We start from the raw sequence: 18772 nt of genomic DNA, 5'->3' as shown, positions 1-18772 counted from the left end.
CTCAGGTTCAAACCAGGAGAGACTGCGGTTCCACTCACTTCACCACTGTGCTAGCCCTGTAGAATCTATTAGGTTCAGGTTTACTATATGTATGAACATTGTTGAGTTGAAACAGTTCACATATCCCCAGTCAACATATCACTGTATTAAATAGCAGGGTCAATTCAAATCATTTTAGCTATTTTGACTTTTATGGCATCAACCCAGTTTTTAAAATTAGGTATAATACTCGTAGGAGTAATCTGGTGTACTGTGGGATATACAGTGTGTGTGTGTGTGTGTGTGTGTGTATGTATGTATGTATGTATGTATACACACACACACAGACACACACACACACACGCACACTGTATATCCCACAGTACACCAGATTACTCCTACGAGTATTATACCTAATTTTTATACACACATATGTGTGTGTGTGTGTGTGTGTGTGTATGTATATATATATATATATATATATATATATATATATAGTTAATATTGATATATGTTGTTTGCCACCATTGTGTGGTTTTGAAAATCAATTTGTCTTTACAATTTATTAAATAATAATTGAACTATATTTTGTCTAATAAGCATTTGCATTTCAAAATGTATCTTTCTCCACTTGACTTTGTCTGAGGAAGTAGCTGTTAGCATCTTTCCTGTTTTGCCCTGTCACTTTCTGTAAATCACACCAATGAAATTATAATGATGATTCCATGAGGTCACTTTAAAGTCTAAAATCAATGCTGACATGCTCTAATTTGATAAAGACACAGAATTCAACATAGTGGAGGTTTCTCATATACCTGATATCCCATCATGTCAAACCTAGAAGATCAATTCAATTTAGCTGTTAACCTCCGTAGCAGCATAACTTTCTAGTGAAGCATTAAATTTATTGTTTCATGTCCAATATATTTGTTATTAAGGTCACTTTCCCTTTGACTATAGATGCCATGAATGTTGAGTAAAGAAATTTATAAAAATTTGAAATAAGGTGTCCTGTGTCCTAAATTGTAATCAGGAATGAGTCTATCACGATATATGGAGGTTTCTATATTATGTTCCCATTTAAAGATAATAAAATGGTGAATTTTAAGCTATACAAAGTGAGTGCCACTGGAACTGTGTTGTCTGGGAAGAGGCCCACACTTATTTTTAGTCCTTTTACTCTACTGGAATTTTCAGTTTCTTGTTAAAAGAATGTGGTAAAAAACACTTCGACTGAATAATAAGTCTGAATAACAATTGCAGTTCTGTGGCACTTCCTCTTTACTTGTGTGTGTGTCTCTGTGTGGAAAACAGAGTGGTGTCATTAAGCCTAATCAGCACATATGCTAGCTTATTGCGTAAGTGAAACTCGAAACGTTCATGAGTTGAGTCATTATGGTAAAATAAGATATAAAATGCACAACAGACTTGCCTGCTCACAGTTTAAAAGTGTGTATGTGTGTTTAAGAAAGAGAGACAAAGATATGTAGACAGAAATCCCAACGTGTCTAACCTCAGTGTGTCTAACCACGCACGTCTGCTCTCGTCACTTCTCTGTTTAAGCTAAGTCATGACAAAGGCTGAAAATCACAGTAGCCTTTTTTTGTTTTCTTTTACTGTCATGTAATAATATCACTGTATTACACTTTAGCTTATTTTGTCTTGGCATTTCCATGGGACACTTATCATTCCAAAATATTATTTCAACAATCCCCTGAAGATCTCTAAATATTTAGATGATTTGGAGAAATCAGACCTAGATTGTAATCTGTAACCTGATTGTAAAAGCCAAAATCAAAATGGCAGAGTTTCTAAAGTGTTTTTTTGCAGTCATGGATCACTATAACTGTAACATGAACCCCACTGACCCTCTAAGTGCAGATTTAGTTTATGAACATAAAACTATTCAAATAATGGGCTCATTATTCAAATATATAGAATAATATTTTGTTATGGATTACAGCCATAGAGCTTTTTATTCCTGACTTTTTGTTCCACCAACAGAACACATTAGGTCCAAGTTGACATTATAAATAGGCTAGTTGTACTTGAGTTTGGTTTGGTTTAAACCCATTCAAATTAAGAGGGTTAATAACTATAAGAACAAATTGGACTAATAATTATAAGAACTCAAAAATAAATATAATAATGTTGATAATTGTTGGTTAAGATTTCCACCACTGTAACTAACTAAATAAAAAAACATCACAGATGCCCTGCCTGTGCTTCATGGACCCCACTTTGAGACCCACTGATCTATGGTGTGAGACTGTAATCTGGTTAATGACTGTGTGAAAACATATATTCAGCAATCTGAGTTCAGAACACACAGAACTGCCCCTCATAAATGTCCTTTCTTCTCCCTTTTCACACCAATCTATGCCTATTCTGGTTTTCCATTCAGAGTACTTTTGTTCTTCTCTACATGACTTCACACTCTTTGTTCTCACCACCATGGTAACAAGACATTTTGTTGTACTGTATGATTCCCTTTAGACTTGTTCTTTTCCCCTGCCGTCTCCTGCTTCTCCCTCACAAATATTAGACTTAATGAAACATTTCAAACATAGAAATTAGTTCTGATTTTAATTTTTAATTAAAATACAGATTTACCCACAGATTAAAAACAGAAGGCAAAAAAGCAAAATGGAGCTACAATCAGGCACCAAAGATTACATGTTTTTGTTTTGTCATATATTAACAATTGCAATAACGCAACAATAACATTCATTATTAAGCTATATTCTTGTACATTTCTGAATTTCATCATTAGCATGATGTCCTTTTGCAACATATGTGAGTAAAAACAGGCTCATCAAAGATATTCACTGACACTCTTCCTGCACATCAAAAGCTGTTTGAGTGTCCGCCCCCCCTACACACACATATACACAGACACACGCATACACGCACACACACACACACACACACACACATACACACACACACATAACCCTTGTTTAAAAATGCCCACAGAGATAGTGGCACAAAAGACAGGAGCAGGAGAAAAAGGCAGTAGAAGGTTTACTGTGTGTTTATACCTGTGTGTGTATGTTGTTGTCTGTGTATTTCTTTGTAAAATCAGTGTGATCACACAATCAGATCCTTACAATGACAAAAATAACTGGTAGACAAAGAGTAAGGGTGACACTTCTATAGCACATCCACACAACAAAAACATGTGTGGCACAGAGTTAAGACGACCCACCACGGGTAGTGGGTGTAACTTCATGAAATATCCTGGCACTTGTCATTTGTTATGTGATCGGCATGTATATGAGACATGTTTCACTCCCACAGCAGTAGTGCATCAGAAAAATTTTGATGAACACAGGAGACGATGCCACATAAAAAATCTCTGTCACAGTCCCCAGTAGTAGCCATTTATGGAGGTCACAAAGTGCTTCAGACAATGGATTCCCTACTCATGTCATGGAGGCCCACTGCTCTGCAATGTTACCCTACTGCCTACAACACCTGATCTGGTGTGTTGCAAGCAGGGAAACATGAAATTGTGTTGGGCAGTAAGCCTCCAGGCCTGGAGCAGAGAACCTGTTTTATACCTTTGTTTTAAATTGTTTAAAGGTCATACTCATTTGACGGTGGGGAAAAATCACATCACGTGTAATAAAGCGGCTTTAAAGTTTCGTTTTCTTGCATAATAAAACCTGTTATCACAAATAAGTTAACATTGGTCGGCTTTATTAATGTGTCAGCCACCTTACTGAAACTGTTCATACCACAAATGTGAGTTTTAGAACAGATTACTGTACAGGCTGGAAAAACACGTAGCAGCAATAAAGCTATATCAGGCAAATGATGTAATACAGTTTCTAGCATTCTAAGCATAATAAATAGTATCTAAAGAAATAGAGAAAGTATATACATGAAGAATATTGGCAGATCTTTGTAGAGAAATTTGACCTGGAAAATTCTGGCCTCCATTACCTGGTGATACATTACGTGAATCCAGTGCACCACTGACATGGTATATCCGAAGGTTGACTGTGTAACAAGGCCCTTTTAATGTTTAATTTAGATCATTCAGTTCCACAGTAAAATCCAGTCTAAGGAACTAAAGAGATTTGAGGCCCAGTATATTCTAACTGGGGATAAAGAGGCCCTGATTAAGACAGTAAGAGGACAAAATACATACACCCATGCACACACTCGCTCTCACATCCACACATACATACACACAAGTTTGTGGTTATATATTTTCTTAGTTTTACTTCATTGCTATTGGAAATAGGAATTATCCTTATACTGATAAGGGCTCATGCAAGACAACACAAACAAAAAAGGAAACAAAGATAAAATGGAAACAAACATGTCTTTGCTTCCCCCTCACCCTGAAATAAGATTAGCTAAATGAAATATGAGTGTAAGCTTGGTTGGCATAATGCGCATGATGGAAATATGAACTGTACAGCATTTGCCTGTGATGGTTTCTATGGATTGTAAACAGATCCAGCTTTAGACATCAACAATTGTCCCCCTAAATTTTTAATCCCCCTAAATCCTTCATGTACTCTCCATATCTTCCCTGTCCTCCTCTCTAGGTTGTTGGCTTTAGCGGATGTACACGTCTCTGTTCCACTCCTCCTGGTTTTGGTTGTGGCCTACCGTGGTCTCACCGGCCTCTACATCTTGACAGTAGCGCTCCCTCAGGTGGGCCCGCCCACGGTGATGCTGATTGGTCATTGGCGGTGCTAGGTTGAGGTTCTCCTGATCTGGTTCTGCCCCCTCATCCTCCCAGGATGCCTGTCGTGGGGTGTGGTGGGCAGGGTTTAACCGGCTGCGACAGGATTCTGGCTCCTCGTATGGATCTGTTTCCATGTCATCTGTGTAGGCCGAGTCGCGACTGCCCTGTGTCTCCGAATCAAATGTGTCCTGTCGTGATAAGCCACGCCCCCCGGCTTGTAACTGACTGCGTGAAGTGCGCAGTGGCTTCTTGCCGCCCAGCTCGGTCTGATAGTCCTGGGGGCAGGCCCGTTCCATGACAGACCCCTCCCTCTTTGGCTCACTGTGCACAAGAAATGGCCCCTGTGCCAAGCAATGTCCCCAAATCACACAGTCGAGGCCAATCAGCATGCAGAAACACAAACAAAGGAGAGCAAGCAGGAGGTTAGTACGAGAGTTAGAGTTTGATATCAAATGTCAAATATACTAAAACACCACATTCCCACCATATACTAGCATGCTGTGTTTTTAATCTTTGAAAACCTTTTAAGCCAATGACACTAACGAGCCATTTACAGAAAATGAATTTCAAATAAAATTGTCCTCAGGTCCCCAGTGAAATGTAACATACAATCCTAAACAACAATCTTTAGTTTGCCTTCTTTATACAAGTTGATTGTGGGGAATTGAATAAGGCCATTTAATGTGTATTTTTAAGCAGGAATGAACAAAGTACTCAACGTGCAGGGGCTCCTTGTACAATTAGAAATTCCTTCTTGTAAACAAATGTTTGCACCTACAAGATCACTCCTTTGGTTAGTTTGTAACGTGTAACAAAATCACTACCTTATCTGAAATATTTTGACGCATTTGGCATGAGAGATTGGAAGGTAAAGGATTTTGTATTGTTGATTTAACAACAACTACAGTATTTCTAGTGACAATATTTAATGCATCCCATTTAATAGCAGTATTTCATTCACAAAACAAAACTTGTATTTAAAAAAGATTATATTCATTTCCATGTTATATATGAGTTATGAAGTAAATTACTCTGGCAGTGACATTGACTTCGTCAGGTACTAAATGGCTAGTAGAGACTACTGAATGTTGGTTGGCTACAAAAGGTAAGCTTTATCTTTTATTTAGTGTATGTCGTGTTTACTGTACATAGATTTAAAGCTAAGCAAAATAGTCTCTCCCTACTGCTGTACTCTAACATTTTGTTTTGGTTAGGTGACTATTGTTTAACTGCTAGTCACAAGGTTAGTAATATGACTTGTTCATGCACTTCACATGACTGGAGTACCCAGTAACAATTACAAAAGCAGAAGGCAAAGTGGTTTTACTAGCCATATATTGGAAAAAATACAGAAAGATTAAATAATTAATTTAAAAATGACTGGAACTTTAAAGCTGTCAAGTTTACAAATAGTACATTTGGCTAATTTGAAATAGCTCCCTGTTTGATATATAGTGGACTTTAATGGGTGTAAAAGCCATTATTTCAAGATCAAATAGTGCACTCTTTTGGGAGTAGAGATCCATAAAAAGATGCACAGGCACAGAAACACGCAATGTCATTACTGTCCCCTAGCGGCCAGTATTTGTGAAACGTGACTGGCGTGGAAAGACAATCTCACTTTCTTGGCTTTATAGTTTTTCCTTATATATGATCTTTACTTGCTAGGAGTTGGGATCAGAGTCTGCATATTCGCCTGATCTCTTGCCAAAGTGTACATTTGTGTTCTCAAGGTATACGTGTATGATTTTCTGATTTGAACCAAGATAGAGTTTGGACATGATGTGTTGGTGCTAGATGTATATGATCACATCTAACATCCTTTATCAGAAGGTTCACTTATATCTCGCTGCCATGACGACAGCTCTCCTGTCTCCTTGACAACTGTTAAGGTGGAGACTGGGCATAGGGCTTTGTTCAATCTGCAGTCAAAACACACACACGGTAATTTAACTTGGGTAAGCAACATTAGCATCCGCATGCAGATCAGACTGAAAGCGTGGTGTTAATAAGGTAAAGAGGTAAGCACGTTTTGTAAGGCTGATGCTATGGCAACTTGGAAAGGGGCTGGGATTGAGTCCACGTATCCCAGGCAGCAAAAAACATTGAAGATTGTTTGGGAGGGGCAGAGAGATAAGAATTTATTGTTGTGTGTATATGTGCATGTATTTGTGGGTGCAGAATGGGCAATAAATGCATATTGATTACAGGACTACATAGTAGTTCAGGTTTTTTTTTTTTTTTTTTTTGGTGGGGGCGGGGGGTGCATATTTGAGCGATGTATCGGTGAGATCCTATGAGTTTCAAATGAAAGGAAGCACAGATAATTATGATTGCACTTATAGCTTCCTATGTGTTGAGCAGCTATCTGTACTTTGATCAGTGTGTACTTTTCTTCATGTCACTGAGGAAGAGACTGCTTCTCCGACTTCTCCTCACAGCTGTGTTTTATGCCCCTCAACCCTTGTTAAAGGGCATGTTCCTCCTCTTGGCCCTCCTTCTCAGGATTAGAGCCATCCAGGAGCTCCAGGTTACGGCGGAGCGAGGTGAGCACCTGTACCTGCAGGTTGGAGACGGGCTCAGGTGAAGCAGCAAGTGCTGCCGTGGCCATAGTGCGGTTCAGCAGTGGGTTTGGGGGGTTGCTGCTTGGAGGGTGTGTGGCCTTCCAGTACGCCTCCAAATAATCTGCCAGGTGTTCACATGCGTCCTCCAGCTGGTTTTCGTCTAATATGATGTCAAAGAGCTCCTGAGTGGAAAGAATGTTTTTTTTGAGAAGTAGAAAAAAACAAGTGTGATGTACGCAGAAATAAATAGAAAGGTGCATATTAGTATTAATTATATAGACAGAAAGATAGATACAAATACTCACCGGGGGGCATTGTGCTAGTTTGTCCGCTGCCACAATCTGAACATTGAGATGTTTGGCCTGAGATTTACCTCTGGACTTTATCAGCCTTTGCAATACCTTACAAAAAGAGATACATGTACACAGAGATAAGGAGAGAGAGGTACAAAAAAACATAATGAAACATAAAACTGTATAACACATTAAGATAGAATGCTTCAGTTTTTGTTTGTGTTTGAATGTAGCTGAGTGAAGTGTGAATACCTTTGGAGAGGCAATCTTAATGTAAACTATTATAGGTGCTAGTGATGTTTTGGCAAGTTGAGATGGATGGTTAATGGTATCGGCATCCAGAGCCACCAGCTGCAAGGTCCGAGCCAACTCAAAGATTCTCTCTATTTCACTCTGTACCTCGGCTAAGAGAGAGAAGGAGATTTTTAAAAATGTGTGCTCACACACCCACACTCACGCATCCACACACAAACACACAAGTTAATCAAACAAAAGGTCAAAAAATTTTAGGTGGATAAGAGTGGTAGTGGTATCCATATCAGACAAAATCACTGTTTTGTTTCATAGAGAGAAACATACCTACTTTGTACTACCCATACATTCAGAAATGCAAAAGTAGCGCCATGTTAGTATCATGCACATGGAGGTTATTATGGTCTGTTAGATCAGAGGCTCCAGTTGCTGTCCTGAGGGACACACAGCACTGCGACATCTAGCTGTTCTTACATCCAACACAACCGTACCAGTATTATTCAGTTATGTTGGTTACAGATGTTACAAAACACAAACATATGTTGGTTACTGTGTAAATGTGTGTCCTATGTTTGTGTGTTGTCAATGCACTATTGAAGAACAGCTTAAGAACAGAAATCTACATTTAATCAAACCAAAAGAGTGAAGCCACTGAATACTCATGGCAAGTGGAGCTAAATATGCATACTCTATACTTCCATAGTATTACGAACACATCCTTACTACGAGTTCATTTCTATTTAAAGGGCCCATATTGTGGTAATCTGGATATATACTGTGCTCTTCGTGACTGCTGGGAAAGAAATGTGCCTTTGCATAGGGATCCAGACATCAGAAAGGAGTGTGTGAGGTTTTTTTTTTTTTTTAAACGTTCTGATTCACATTTCAGTGTGATTTCAGGCACAGTATAGTGTATAAACGGTTTACGTACTGCACCTACATCAGCAACATCCTTTTTTCCCCACTTTTACAGTACATCCTTACTCTAAAATGGATTAAATAAATTTCTCATAATCTCCCATCCTCCATCAAAAAAAAAAAAAAAAAAAAAAACAGGCATGGTCGTATGAGTTTTTAAATTCAGTCTTAGGAAAAGTACGTATCACATTTAGCAAAAGTACAAAAATAAAAACAGCAATTTTAATTCTAAGTGATAAAAAGGTTGAAAATGGTCATGTAATTATGTTTCCTGTACTTAAAACCACACAAACATTATAAAAGGATGTCTGGGAGCAAAATAAAATACAAAAAGGTGTACAATATGGACCCTTTACTTATTGCACTCTCAGGTCAAGCATGCAATAGACAGTTTCAGAGCCTCAAATAAAGTATAAGAGAAGATCATTAAGTGATGTGGATGGGTGAAGGATGAGGTCAGAGGAGAGGTGAAAGAGATGAGAAGATACGTACCCAGTACGTCTGAGGTGGAGAGAGAAGGAAGGAGGAAGGGGAAGTGGGTGTGACGGAAAAAGAGACGTGCATGGAGAGAGCCGGAAAGACAGAATGAAAAAGAAAGAAGAAGCCAATCAGGCACAACAGCTCACAGGGAAATGTTTCAAAGAATGTTCAGGACACATTGATAGAATGTCCACAAAGCATCCACGAGACAGTTTTGAAACCGTGAAAAGGCTTCAAGAGAAAATATGCCTCACTGGTAGAATTACCATATAGACATTAATAGACACTTTTTGTTGTCTGGTATGTTATGCCATTTGTGTGTGATTATTGTACCCAAACTGGATCTGGTGCTGGAACGCTCAATGATGGTGTGTTTGCTGGGATTGTTCAGGACAGAACGCTTGGCGAGGGAGATATCTGCTGTGACCCGCGTGATGGATATTCTGCAATACACAACAACCAATAGTATTATTTATTTAGAGTATTATTTCATAAGGCTTTCATATTATTTTATACCATGTTATTTATAAGGCATAACCATCACTCTCATAATATTTATGGCATCCAGTAAACTTTGGTACTTACCTGCCCTCAAACTTGTGTTTCAGGAAGTCAAACAGAGCTTTCTGCATCATATCAGTTACCTGAAAATTTGTACACAATGAATCAATTATATCTTAATTGCACCAAGAACCTAATTTACATCAATGCCATTTATGGCTTCTCCAACCATTGCTATCAAGTATTTCTGCTTTGTGGCCTGATTATTTGGATACAGTTAATTCTGCCTACTGTTAATTTTAGAGCAAGCTTGTGACAATGACACAAACCATTAATTTCTAAGAGAGCTATATGAGCTGTAGCACCTCAGTGGGCTGAATGCTGTGTGTACCTACCTCATAGCCTTTGAGTGATGGCCCGACTAGAATGATGGGTCTCATAGAAGGCACCACATCATAGGGAGGAACATGTTCCATCTGATGGATTACAAACACACACACACACACACACACACACAGAAAGAGATCATTTATGATTTATTATGCTTTTGGTGGTGAGTTTTAGGCAGCCACTTACAGGTTTTAATTTTTTTCTGAAGTGCTGTAACCAAATAGTGCATTAGAGCTCAATTCAGTAGTTACTCAGTAGTTGAATGTGGTACTTTTGGTAGAAGCAATGTAATTTGTTTTGATTTGTAAGGAGGAAGTTTCTAGCAATAACCAGCTATCCAGCAATAAATTTCGATGTACAAGGTCAATTGCAGGCCACGTACATTCTTGTACGGTAGTGTGGCAAGAACATTCTTCCTAGGAATAGTATTCTTCCGGGCACTGAAATACACCCATAGACTTTACAATAAACCCCTCCCACTTCACACAAATCTGGTTTCAAGTTTGTGTTCTTTTGTATATGTTGTGTAAGATATTAACCCAATTAACCTGTTGTGTGCTATTCAGAAACAGAACAGAAAGTTCTCCTGAACTTCCAAAAAGTTCTTACAAAAATTTTTACTAAATTATTTCCTGTTTCCTCATAACCAAGGAACGAAATCGAAAGTTGTTTCATTTACTAGGTAAAAGTGACAACAGTGCTCTGATACAATTGATTTTAAGGACAGTTTTCTTAAGGCAGATCAAAGGTAAATGCATTACCTTTTACTGCATACATATGCAAATAATTTTAATGCATACATTAAAATTACAAATAATGCAATTTCATATGGCTAAAATTGTGACCAAGCAGCATGCCACAACAAGGGTAAAAATACAGTATAAAATTGTCCTGTAGTGCACATATCATGTTATAACATACCATATATACATGATTTACAGAATGGGTTAGCATACCAGTTAAAGTTATTGTTCTGACTCAGATCTATCACACACAACCAGTGTTATGACAGCTTACAACTTTAGCACAGGAATCCTGTCCAACTAAATCATTGACAAGGGTGTATGTAAGGTTTTAACCAGCCTAGTGTAGGTACAACTGTCCTCAAAATAATGCTGGCTTCACCTGTCTCACAAAAAATGGATAGTAAAAAGACAATGCATTTAAATTTATTATTTTTTTAATCACATTTTTTTCTTAAAGGCCAAAATACAATATCGAGTATGCTCATCTAGCCTACCTAAAATGCTGAAAAACAGCACTGATCACTCATTGATTGTTTCCAGTGTAAGAATAGTGAGTCACACTAGGAATTGAAAAATGTTTGGAATCAGTTTAATCATGTAGGCTGGGAAAGTTTGGGAGCCCCTAGTTAAAGAAAAGCTGAAAGTTGTAACACTTGCTTTGTCCAAAAAGGCAAGACAGCATCAGGAGGGATGGAAGTTCAGTGTTAACAAACAGATAAGGCTCCAAAACTCTGAAATTTTGCTATAACAATAAAGAATAAAGCACATGGAGTTGTAAAAAACGAGGCTGAAATGTTAAAGTTAATTGCTCTGATGACTCACCGACTTCTGTTTCTGTTTGGCTGGGCCGCCTAGCATTCCATACACACCAAGAGACAGCGAGCAAACACAAACAAAGAAATAAAGAGAAGCACAATGCAGGTGATGCTATTGACAAGCTGTTAATACATTCAGAGATCAGGTACTCAGATATTTGTTAGAAATCTATATCATGCTAGCATGTCCAAAATCCAGGGGAAAAAGCACTGTGAGACACAGGAAGTAATAAGAAACAGGAAGTGTGAAAATCTTGCAAAGGAGATATTTGGTTAGAACCCACTTAGGGTATTAGCTTGAAATGGTGAGTGGTATTTCCTGATGCGCTCTGGCTTGATAACTATCACTATGGTTACCTTCTTAAAGAAGGGCAGACGAGGTATATTGCCCTGAGGGGATGTGACACTGCTGGCCACACCCTTACGGTCCCGGGCATCAACATGCTCCGCCTCCTCAACATCCGATGTATCATCATAAAGTGCTGACATATCAGCTATACAGGGGACCGAAACAATCGGGAGGCAAAGGGGGATTTGGTAAAAAGGTGGAGAAAAAGAGACAGAGGAAGAAAGGAAGGCATAAATGATATCAGAGACAGAACAAAAGTGATGTCTGAAGGAGGGAAAACAGCAACATAATGTACATTGGTGCAGATTTTGAGTTAAAAAACATGGATAAAAATAGAGATAGAGGAGACAAAATGCTAAAGAAATGACAAGTTACAGATAGAATTACTGCATAAAAAAAATATGAAAAAATATACAACGTAAAAGAGGCATAACTGGAGAGAACATAAAGTATGAAATGGGAGAAAAATATAGAAGTAGGGTAAGATGTAGACAGATGGTAAGAGGAAGAAGTAGGGCACAGTGGGCTATAAAAATGTCAGAGCCCCAAGATCGGCTTAAGTATTTGTTTGTAAGGTGAAACCGTTGCTGGTGAAGAAGGGTCAAGCCTGGTGTACCAGCACAGAAGCCTAAACTGCACTTCCATTTCCTGTTTGAGCATACCTGTTCCAGGTGGAGTGGGCCTACGAGTTCCTGAGGCAACATCCAGACTGGAGCTCCCACCAGACTTACTGATAGAAGAAGGAAACATACGTTTAGTTAACAAACTAGTGACTGAATGTGCCGAAGGACCCTTAATATTTTATCAATGGATTATCAATGCTGTGCCCGTGAACTGAGTGAAGTATGTTGACTATTAAAATAGAGTATGAATGAAAGTTGTTGGTTACTATGTTGGATGCAGTTGGCTCCTGGTTGTCGTGTATTTTGACTGGGTTATATGTCGCTGATACCTGGAGCTTAAGCGATTCTGTCTGCTCCTCTGCTCCTGTAGCTGACGAGTGCTCTCCAGCTTTACTGGACTGGGGATGAAACCCACCTCACATCCTTCCTTCACCAAACGTCCTATCCACCAGTTATTATTATATTTCTATTAGTAGAAACACACACACACACACACACACACACACACATTACTCTTACATCTTACACACTCCATTGGTCAGACCTAAATATATGCCATGAGCATTCAGTTCTCAATGAAAGTGATAAGGAGAAGAGAGGAGCTGATTACACTCCTCTTAATAATGTATTAATTCAAACCAAACCCTTTTACATTAGTGCTGCACTGTGTCATATTACCATGGTTACAATGGTCATGAAGATGCCAAAAATATACAATGTGCTGGACTTATGTCTTGTTTTGCATCTTGCCATGATCAAAAAACACATCCCAAAGACTTAAATCGATACTGGGGATGCCAATATTTCAATATCTTCATTCAATGGGTTATTCAACTCATATATAAATTAGAATTATGGAAGAACTGCATTAGAAATGTTTTAGTATAGTTTAATAGAAAAAAATAAGCAGAAAGCTTATTAATACACAAGCACTGATTTGATAAACACTTCTGTGAATGCAGTATATTAGAAATGACAAGGATATACAGTCCATGTCACCACAGATGAGAAGCGGAACTGACCTCTTTGATATGCAGGAAATCTTTGGCTTCAAATGAGATGGCCATGCCCTGCACTGGAACATCATCATTAGGACCCGGGTTATAACCAACATTAGTCCTCACAGCAAATGCAACTGGCTTAGTCTAAGGCAGAAAGTCAGAGAATAATCATTTAAAAAAGAATAAAATCTAAATGAATAAGGTTCTATACAGTATGATGAAGTAGATATGAGTGATAATAGTGTCTGAATCTACTACACTGTTGAAAAAAGAAAGCTTTTTGGAGAAGTGAGTGTCCATTCTGAAAACCAAATACAAATTATTTCCTTCAAAATAATAGTCTAAGTGTTTGTGGCCCTGCTAGTTAGCACTGTAAATGACATGTTTCTGAATATTACTGAAAGGTCGTTGTTGGTAATTCCACTCCACATGATTTAACAGTGAAACTGTATCAGAGGAAGACATCAATTTAGACAACACATGGAACTGAGATTAGTGATAGGCACACTCAGTAGAGAGAGAGAGAGAGAGAGAGAGAGAAAGCTGGAAAAGAAAAAAAAGACAACAAGATGGGCAAAAGAAAGGAATGAGGAAAAAAGAAGAAATAAGGACAAACACACACCTTGGCTTTCTCAAGGGTTGCCAGAGCCTGTCTGTCTGCCTCTTTTCTCAGGGCCTCTGGATCCTCCTCCAGAGACACGTCAGAGTCTGAGGGACGACTGGTGTAGGAGTCTGCTGAACCCTGAGTAAGAAAAGGACAAAGAGGAGGCGGAGGGACAGAAGAGGTACAGTTAGTACTGTACATTCAAGCAAAATACAATCAGAGTTTTTTTTATTATTATTACAGATTCATATAGCACCTGAAATCAGCAGAAAGGTCATTTAATCAGAAATCAGAACAATGCTGCAAAGCATAACTATCTAAATAAGTGATCCGTTAGATTATTCGCTACCGTCCTTAAAATATCTTAATATTCTATCAATTAGCTATCTATTCAATCGTTTAGCAGTTTTCCCTGGAAGATGAGCTCAGCCTTTTGCCCTGACTGCTAGCTCGTATTTTACATGCAGTTCTATTGCAAGCAGCTGCAAGGCGGTCAGAATGTGGGCAGTTTTATAAAGCGCTGCCGGCAGTGTTTTTTCCCCCAGAGTGAAGCACTTCTTTGAAAAGTTGAGAACAAGTTAAACTTTTTAGAAAAACTCTGAGATACATTAAGGTGTTTTTTTCACCTGACCAATCAGGTCACAGCTCAGGGGACAAGCGGAAACAACCTAGATGGAGGGGGAGGTTAGAGTGTCAGTGAGAAAATTAATGAGTAAATATTATCAGAGGTACTTATATAATCTGAGATACCTCGCCTTTGCTTCAACTCTACAGTACTCTCCTACTCTTGATTCTCTGACTCCAAGCAGCCTCATTCTTATTATAATTATTACAGTTCATACTCTTCGGGTGGGCACCTTGCACAAACTCACACAGACAGACGCAGACACAGACACACACACACTTATTCATCACCTACTAGCATGTTTTGGGAGATGGGAGGAAACCAGAGAACCCAGAGAATACCCATACGGACATTGAAAATACATGCACTGACAGTAACGTGAGCTCAAATTCGAATTATTATTATTATTAATGATAGCTAGCTAAACTATCTTCAGTCAGATCTACTTCAGACACAGAGAGGTTAATGTTATAAAGTGTATGTTGCTCTTTTCACATCAGCACAAAAAGCACTTCATATATTTCTATACACAGAAACACTTATTGTGGGTACAGGCTAAGCCAGCTCTAAACACCCCTGCATACACACTCACTCACTCATGCACGCACGCACACACATAGTCTGAAAATACATTGTCATATTTACAAGATTTGTATGTAATTATGATCCCCTGTCCTTCTTATCAGAAGGTATTCAGCAAACAGGAAATATAATAATTTCCAAAAATAATTTGCATAAGTAAAACCTGGCCATGCTTTTCTTTGTACATATTCTCTAGTCCCCATTTTCCTTCACCGGTACATAATGTTGAGCTGGTTCGGATGGTTTTCAGTGCAGCAGTACAGATCATGTTGGTTATCTTTATATAAGCCACCCACACCTCTCTTTTCCCTGTTAACTTCTTTTCCCCTTTTTTCCGCTGTTGTCAGGAGTCAGGCACACTCTAAACCGTGGGAGGTGCAGACAGGCATGAAGATAGCTGCAAAGACTGTGAGTGAGTGTGAGTGTGTTGAGGTTTAAATAGAGGTGAGAATTCACCATGATGACATATGTCAAACGAAATGTTGATAAATTATTCATAGCAAAAGAGAACCACACACACCGCACTTATTAAAGAGGATAAAAAATATGGTGGCATATATTATGCTCCATATTTTGTATATATATATATATATATATATGTATACAGGCAAAGTTTGAGGCAAGATCCATTAAAAAAAGGAGAAGAAAAACTCCTCTACCATATATGTGCTCACATACAATGAAACCAATCAAAGAAACATCGTATTAATTAACTAGCATTTTACGCTTGTTCATACAAATAGCACATTTAACTTAGGATTATTGAAAAGAATCCCATATATATAACAAACTATGAACATATTCATATCATGTTATAATTCATTCATAATGCATTATACATACTGTTACAATTATTTATGAAAATGCAATGTGCGTTATATCTATTATTATGCATTATGAATTATCATGATGCATTATAAGTAGGGTTCATAACACATTATATCACCAACACCAAAGACACCGAGCTCACCTTCTGTATAGTGCATCATGAGACTTGTCTTGGTTATTTTCTTTAACAAATGAATTACACCGCAGAGATTATCAGGAAATCATATTACAAAACTTTACAACTTCTGAATGAACTTGTCAGCGTGTCTACAACTGAGCACACTGGGGCTGAATTTCTTTGGTATTGGCATTATGTGTATAATATAAAGACTGCTTGTAATGCATTCTATTCACAGATTTTAAATGCATTATCACTATTACTATAGACTCTAATGTTTTTCCATAAATAATGCCAATGTGTATAATGTCTTGAGAATGCATTATAACATGTTATGAATGAATCTGTATCTTATTATAAATATGGCCTTCACAGGAAGTGTTACTGGTAATTTAATAGCAATCTTGAGCTCTTTAGATAATAGTTCTCATACTAAAAATACATAATCTGTATTAAGATTTGCCTCTAAATTAGACTGAAGACTGATCATTGAAGTCCTTTCCTGGCTTTCCTGGTGACTTTGTAAAACCATAACTGTTTCCTAGGGGACAAAAACCTTTAAAACTGGACTTCTGACAACAAGAAGAGTTAAAATTCTGAAAACTTATATTATGATTTTGTCAACTTGTCAACAATCAACCTGACTTATTAACTCACACGTTATGTGATGCAGTTTCACCAAAGAGGTTGTTCCAATGGATTATAGTGATGTAGTGTACTTGTACTCATATCATGTGGGTCACATACCTAACACAAATACAAACTCAAGACTCATGAGTGATGAAAAGATTGACATGATCTCACAATGCATCAACAATTGTGCCATTATTGCAAGGTCATTAAACTAATGCCCACTTACAAAAACTACTGTTCATGTTACATTTACAAAAAGCTGACATGAACTGAAATGTTATCAAAGTAATCAAAGTAATCAATATAAGTTAATCAAAGTAGCAATTATAGCAACTATAAGAGTTATCAGGAAAAACAGCAGCACCTTTTAGAAGCACTAAACAAAAACTCACCAACTAAATTAGTTTTAGCTCAGCTGATTGGTGATTCATAATAATGGCCAGAGAATTCATCAGTATAATTTATCTGTGAGTAAATATAGTCTATATAAAATATATATAAAATATATAAACCATGACATAATTAAAAAACAAAGAAAAAGCAAAAAAATAATTACCAATGGAAAAATGGGTAATTGGGGCTAGGAGGATAATGGTTCAGACCTTCAAGGAAAAATGTATTTTTAAAACCTAGGAAGAATATCTGAAATAATATTTTCTCTGTATATAAATATCAAATATATAAATATTTTGAAGAGATGGTGTGCAGTGATAGCCAAGTATAATACTACGTTGATGTTTTAGTACACAAACATACAGTCCCCTCCAAAAGTATTGGAACTGCAAGGGCAATTCTTTGGTTTTTGTTACACACTGAAGACATTTGGATTTGAGATTAAAAGATGAATATGAGATGATAGATCAGATGAGATCAGATTCCTGATATTTACAAGTAGATGTGTTAAAAAACATGCACATTTGGTGGGAGACCACACAAGACACATTTTTTATGTGAACAAAAGTGTAGGAACAGATAGTCTTGAAGTGAATTAAAGTAAGTAAGACTTAGTATTTGGTTGCAAATCCCTTGCTTGCAACAGCTGCATCAAACCAGGGACCCAATGACATCACCAAACTGCTACTTTATTCTTTTGTGATGCTTTTCCAGGCTTGTACTGTAGCTTCTTTGAGTTGTTGTTTGTTGTGCGGGTTTCTCCCTTCAGTCTCCTCTTCGGGAAGTGAAATGCATGCTCAGCTGGGTTAAGGTCTGGTGGTTGAATTGGCCAGTCTAAAACCCCATCACTTTTTTCCCCTGATGAAGTCCTTTGTTGTGTTGGCAGTGTGTTTTGGGTCATTGTCTTGCTGCTTGAAGCTCCTCCCAATTAGATTGGATGCATTTCTCTCTAAATTGGCAGAGAGAATGTTTCTGTAGACTTCTGAACTCATTCTGCGGCTACCATCATGAGTTACATCATCAATAAAGAATCGTGAGCTCATTCCAGAAGCAGTCATGCAAGCCCAAGCCATGACAGTACCTCCACCATGCTTGACCATTGAGCTTGTATGTTTTGGATCATGAGCAGATCCTTTCTTTTTCCACACTTTGGCCTTTCCATCACTTTGGTAGAGGTTAATCTTGGTTTCAGAACTTTTGTGGCTCGTCTCTGTATTTCTTTGCGAATTCCAATCTGGCCTTCTGATTCTTACTGCTGATGAGTGGTTTGCATCTTGTGGTATGACCTCTTTATTTCTGCTCTCAAAGTCTTATTCAAACAGTGGATTGTGATACTGTCATCCCTGTTCTGTGGAGGTTGCTGGTGATATCAT

At 37.9% G+C, this 18772-nt stretch overlaps 2 protein-coding genes across 4 annotated transcripts in view; both read right to left on the bottom strand.

Annotated features, from left to right (window-relative positions):
* Positions 1–2552: 2552 nt before the first annotated feature.
* Positions 2553–6770, bottom strand: LOC128319836 (voltage-dependent L-type calcium channel subunit beta-1-like). Its single transcript, XM_053239213.1, has one exon. It carries the CDS (start codon positions 5071–5073, stop codon positions 4552–4554), a length of 522 nt encoding a protein of 173 aa, XP_053095188.1. The 5' UTR covers positions 5074–6770; the 3' UTR covers positions 2553–4551.
* Positions 6771–6907: 137 nt separating this feature from the next.
* cacnb1 (calcium channel, voltage-dependent, beta 1 subunit) overlaps positions 6908–18772 on the bottom strand; it is a 27997-nt gene continuing 16132 nt past the window's right edge. The window contains exons 3-14 of one of the 3 annotated variants that reach the window (XM_026916675.3): positions 14239–14358; positions 13638–13760; positions 12945–13081; positions 12655–12722; positions 12001–12137; positions 10088–10168; positions 9777–9835; positions 9525–9634; positions 9204–9212; positions 7794–7945; positions 7554–7649; positions 6908–7430 (exon numbers count right to left, since the gene is read on the bottom strand). In XM_026916675.3, coding sequence (XP_026772476.2) covers positions 7152–7430; positions 7554–7649; positions 7794–7945; positions 9204–9212; positions 9525–9634; positions 9777–9835; positions 10088–10168; positions 12001–12137; positions 12655–12722; positions 12945–13081; positions 13638–13760; positions 14239–14358 — 1371 coding nt within the window. In that variant the 3' untranslated portion in view covers positions 6908–7151. Of the gene's footprint in view, positions 7431–7553; positions 7650–7793; positions 7946–9203; positions 9213–9524; positions 9635–9776; positions 9836–10087; positions 10169–11650; positions 11680–12000; positions 12138–12654; positions 12723–12944; positions 13082–13637; positions 13761–14238; positions 14359–18772 lie in introns of all 3 variants that reach the window. The other 2 variants (XM_026916682.3, XM_026916681.3) reach the window with 2 other exon arrangements.

Source organism: Pangasianodon hypophthalmus, chromosome 13 (genome assembly GCF_027358585.1).
Source record: "Pangasianodon hypophthalmus isolate fPanHyp1 chromosome 13, fPanHyp1.pri, whole genome shotgun sequence".
Lineage (NCBI taxonomy): Eukaryota > Metazoa > Chordata > Actinopteri > Siluriformes > Pangasiidae > Pangasianodon > Pangasianodon hypophthalmus.
Note: the sequence above shows the minus strand (reverse complement) of the source record. Positions and strands in the feature narration are given on the sequence as shown.

Excerpts from the sequence above, each read along its gene's own strand:
- LOC128319836 (XM_053239213.1), bottom strand. The coding sequence starts at position 5,073 with ATGCTGATTGGCCTCGACTGTGTGATTTGGGGACATTGCTTGGCACAG.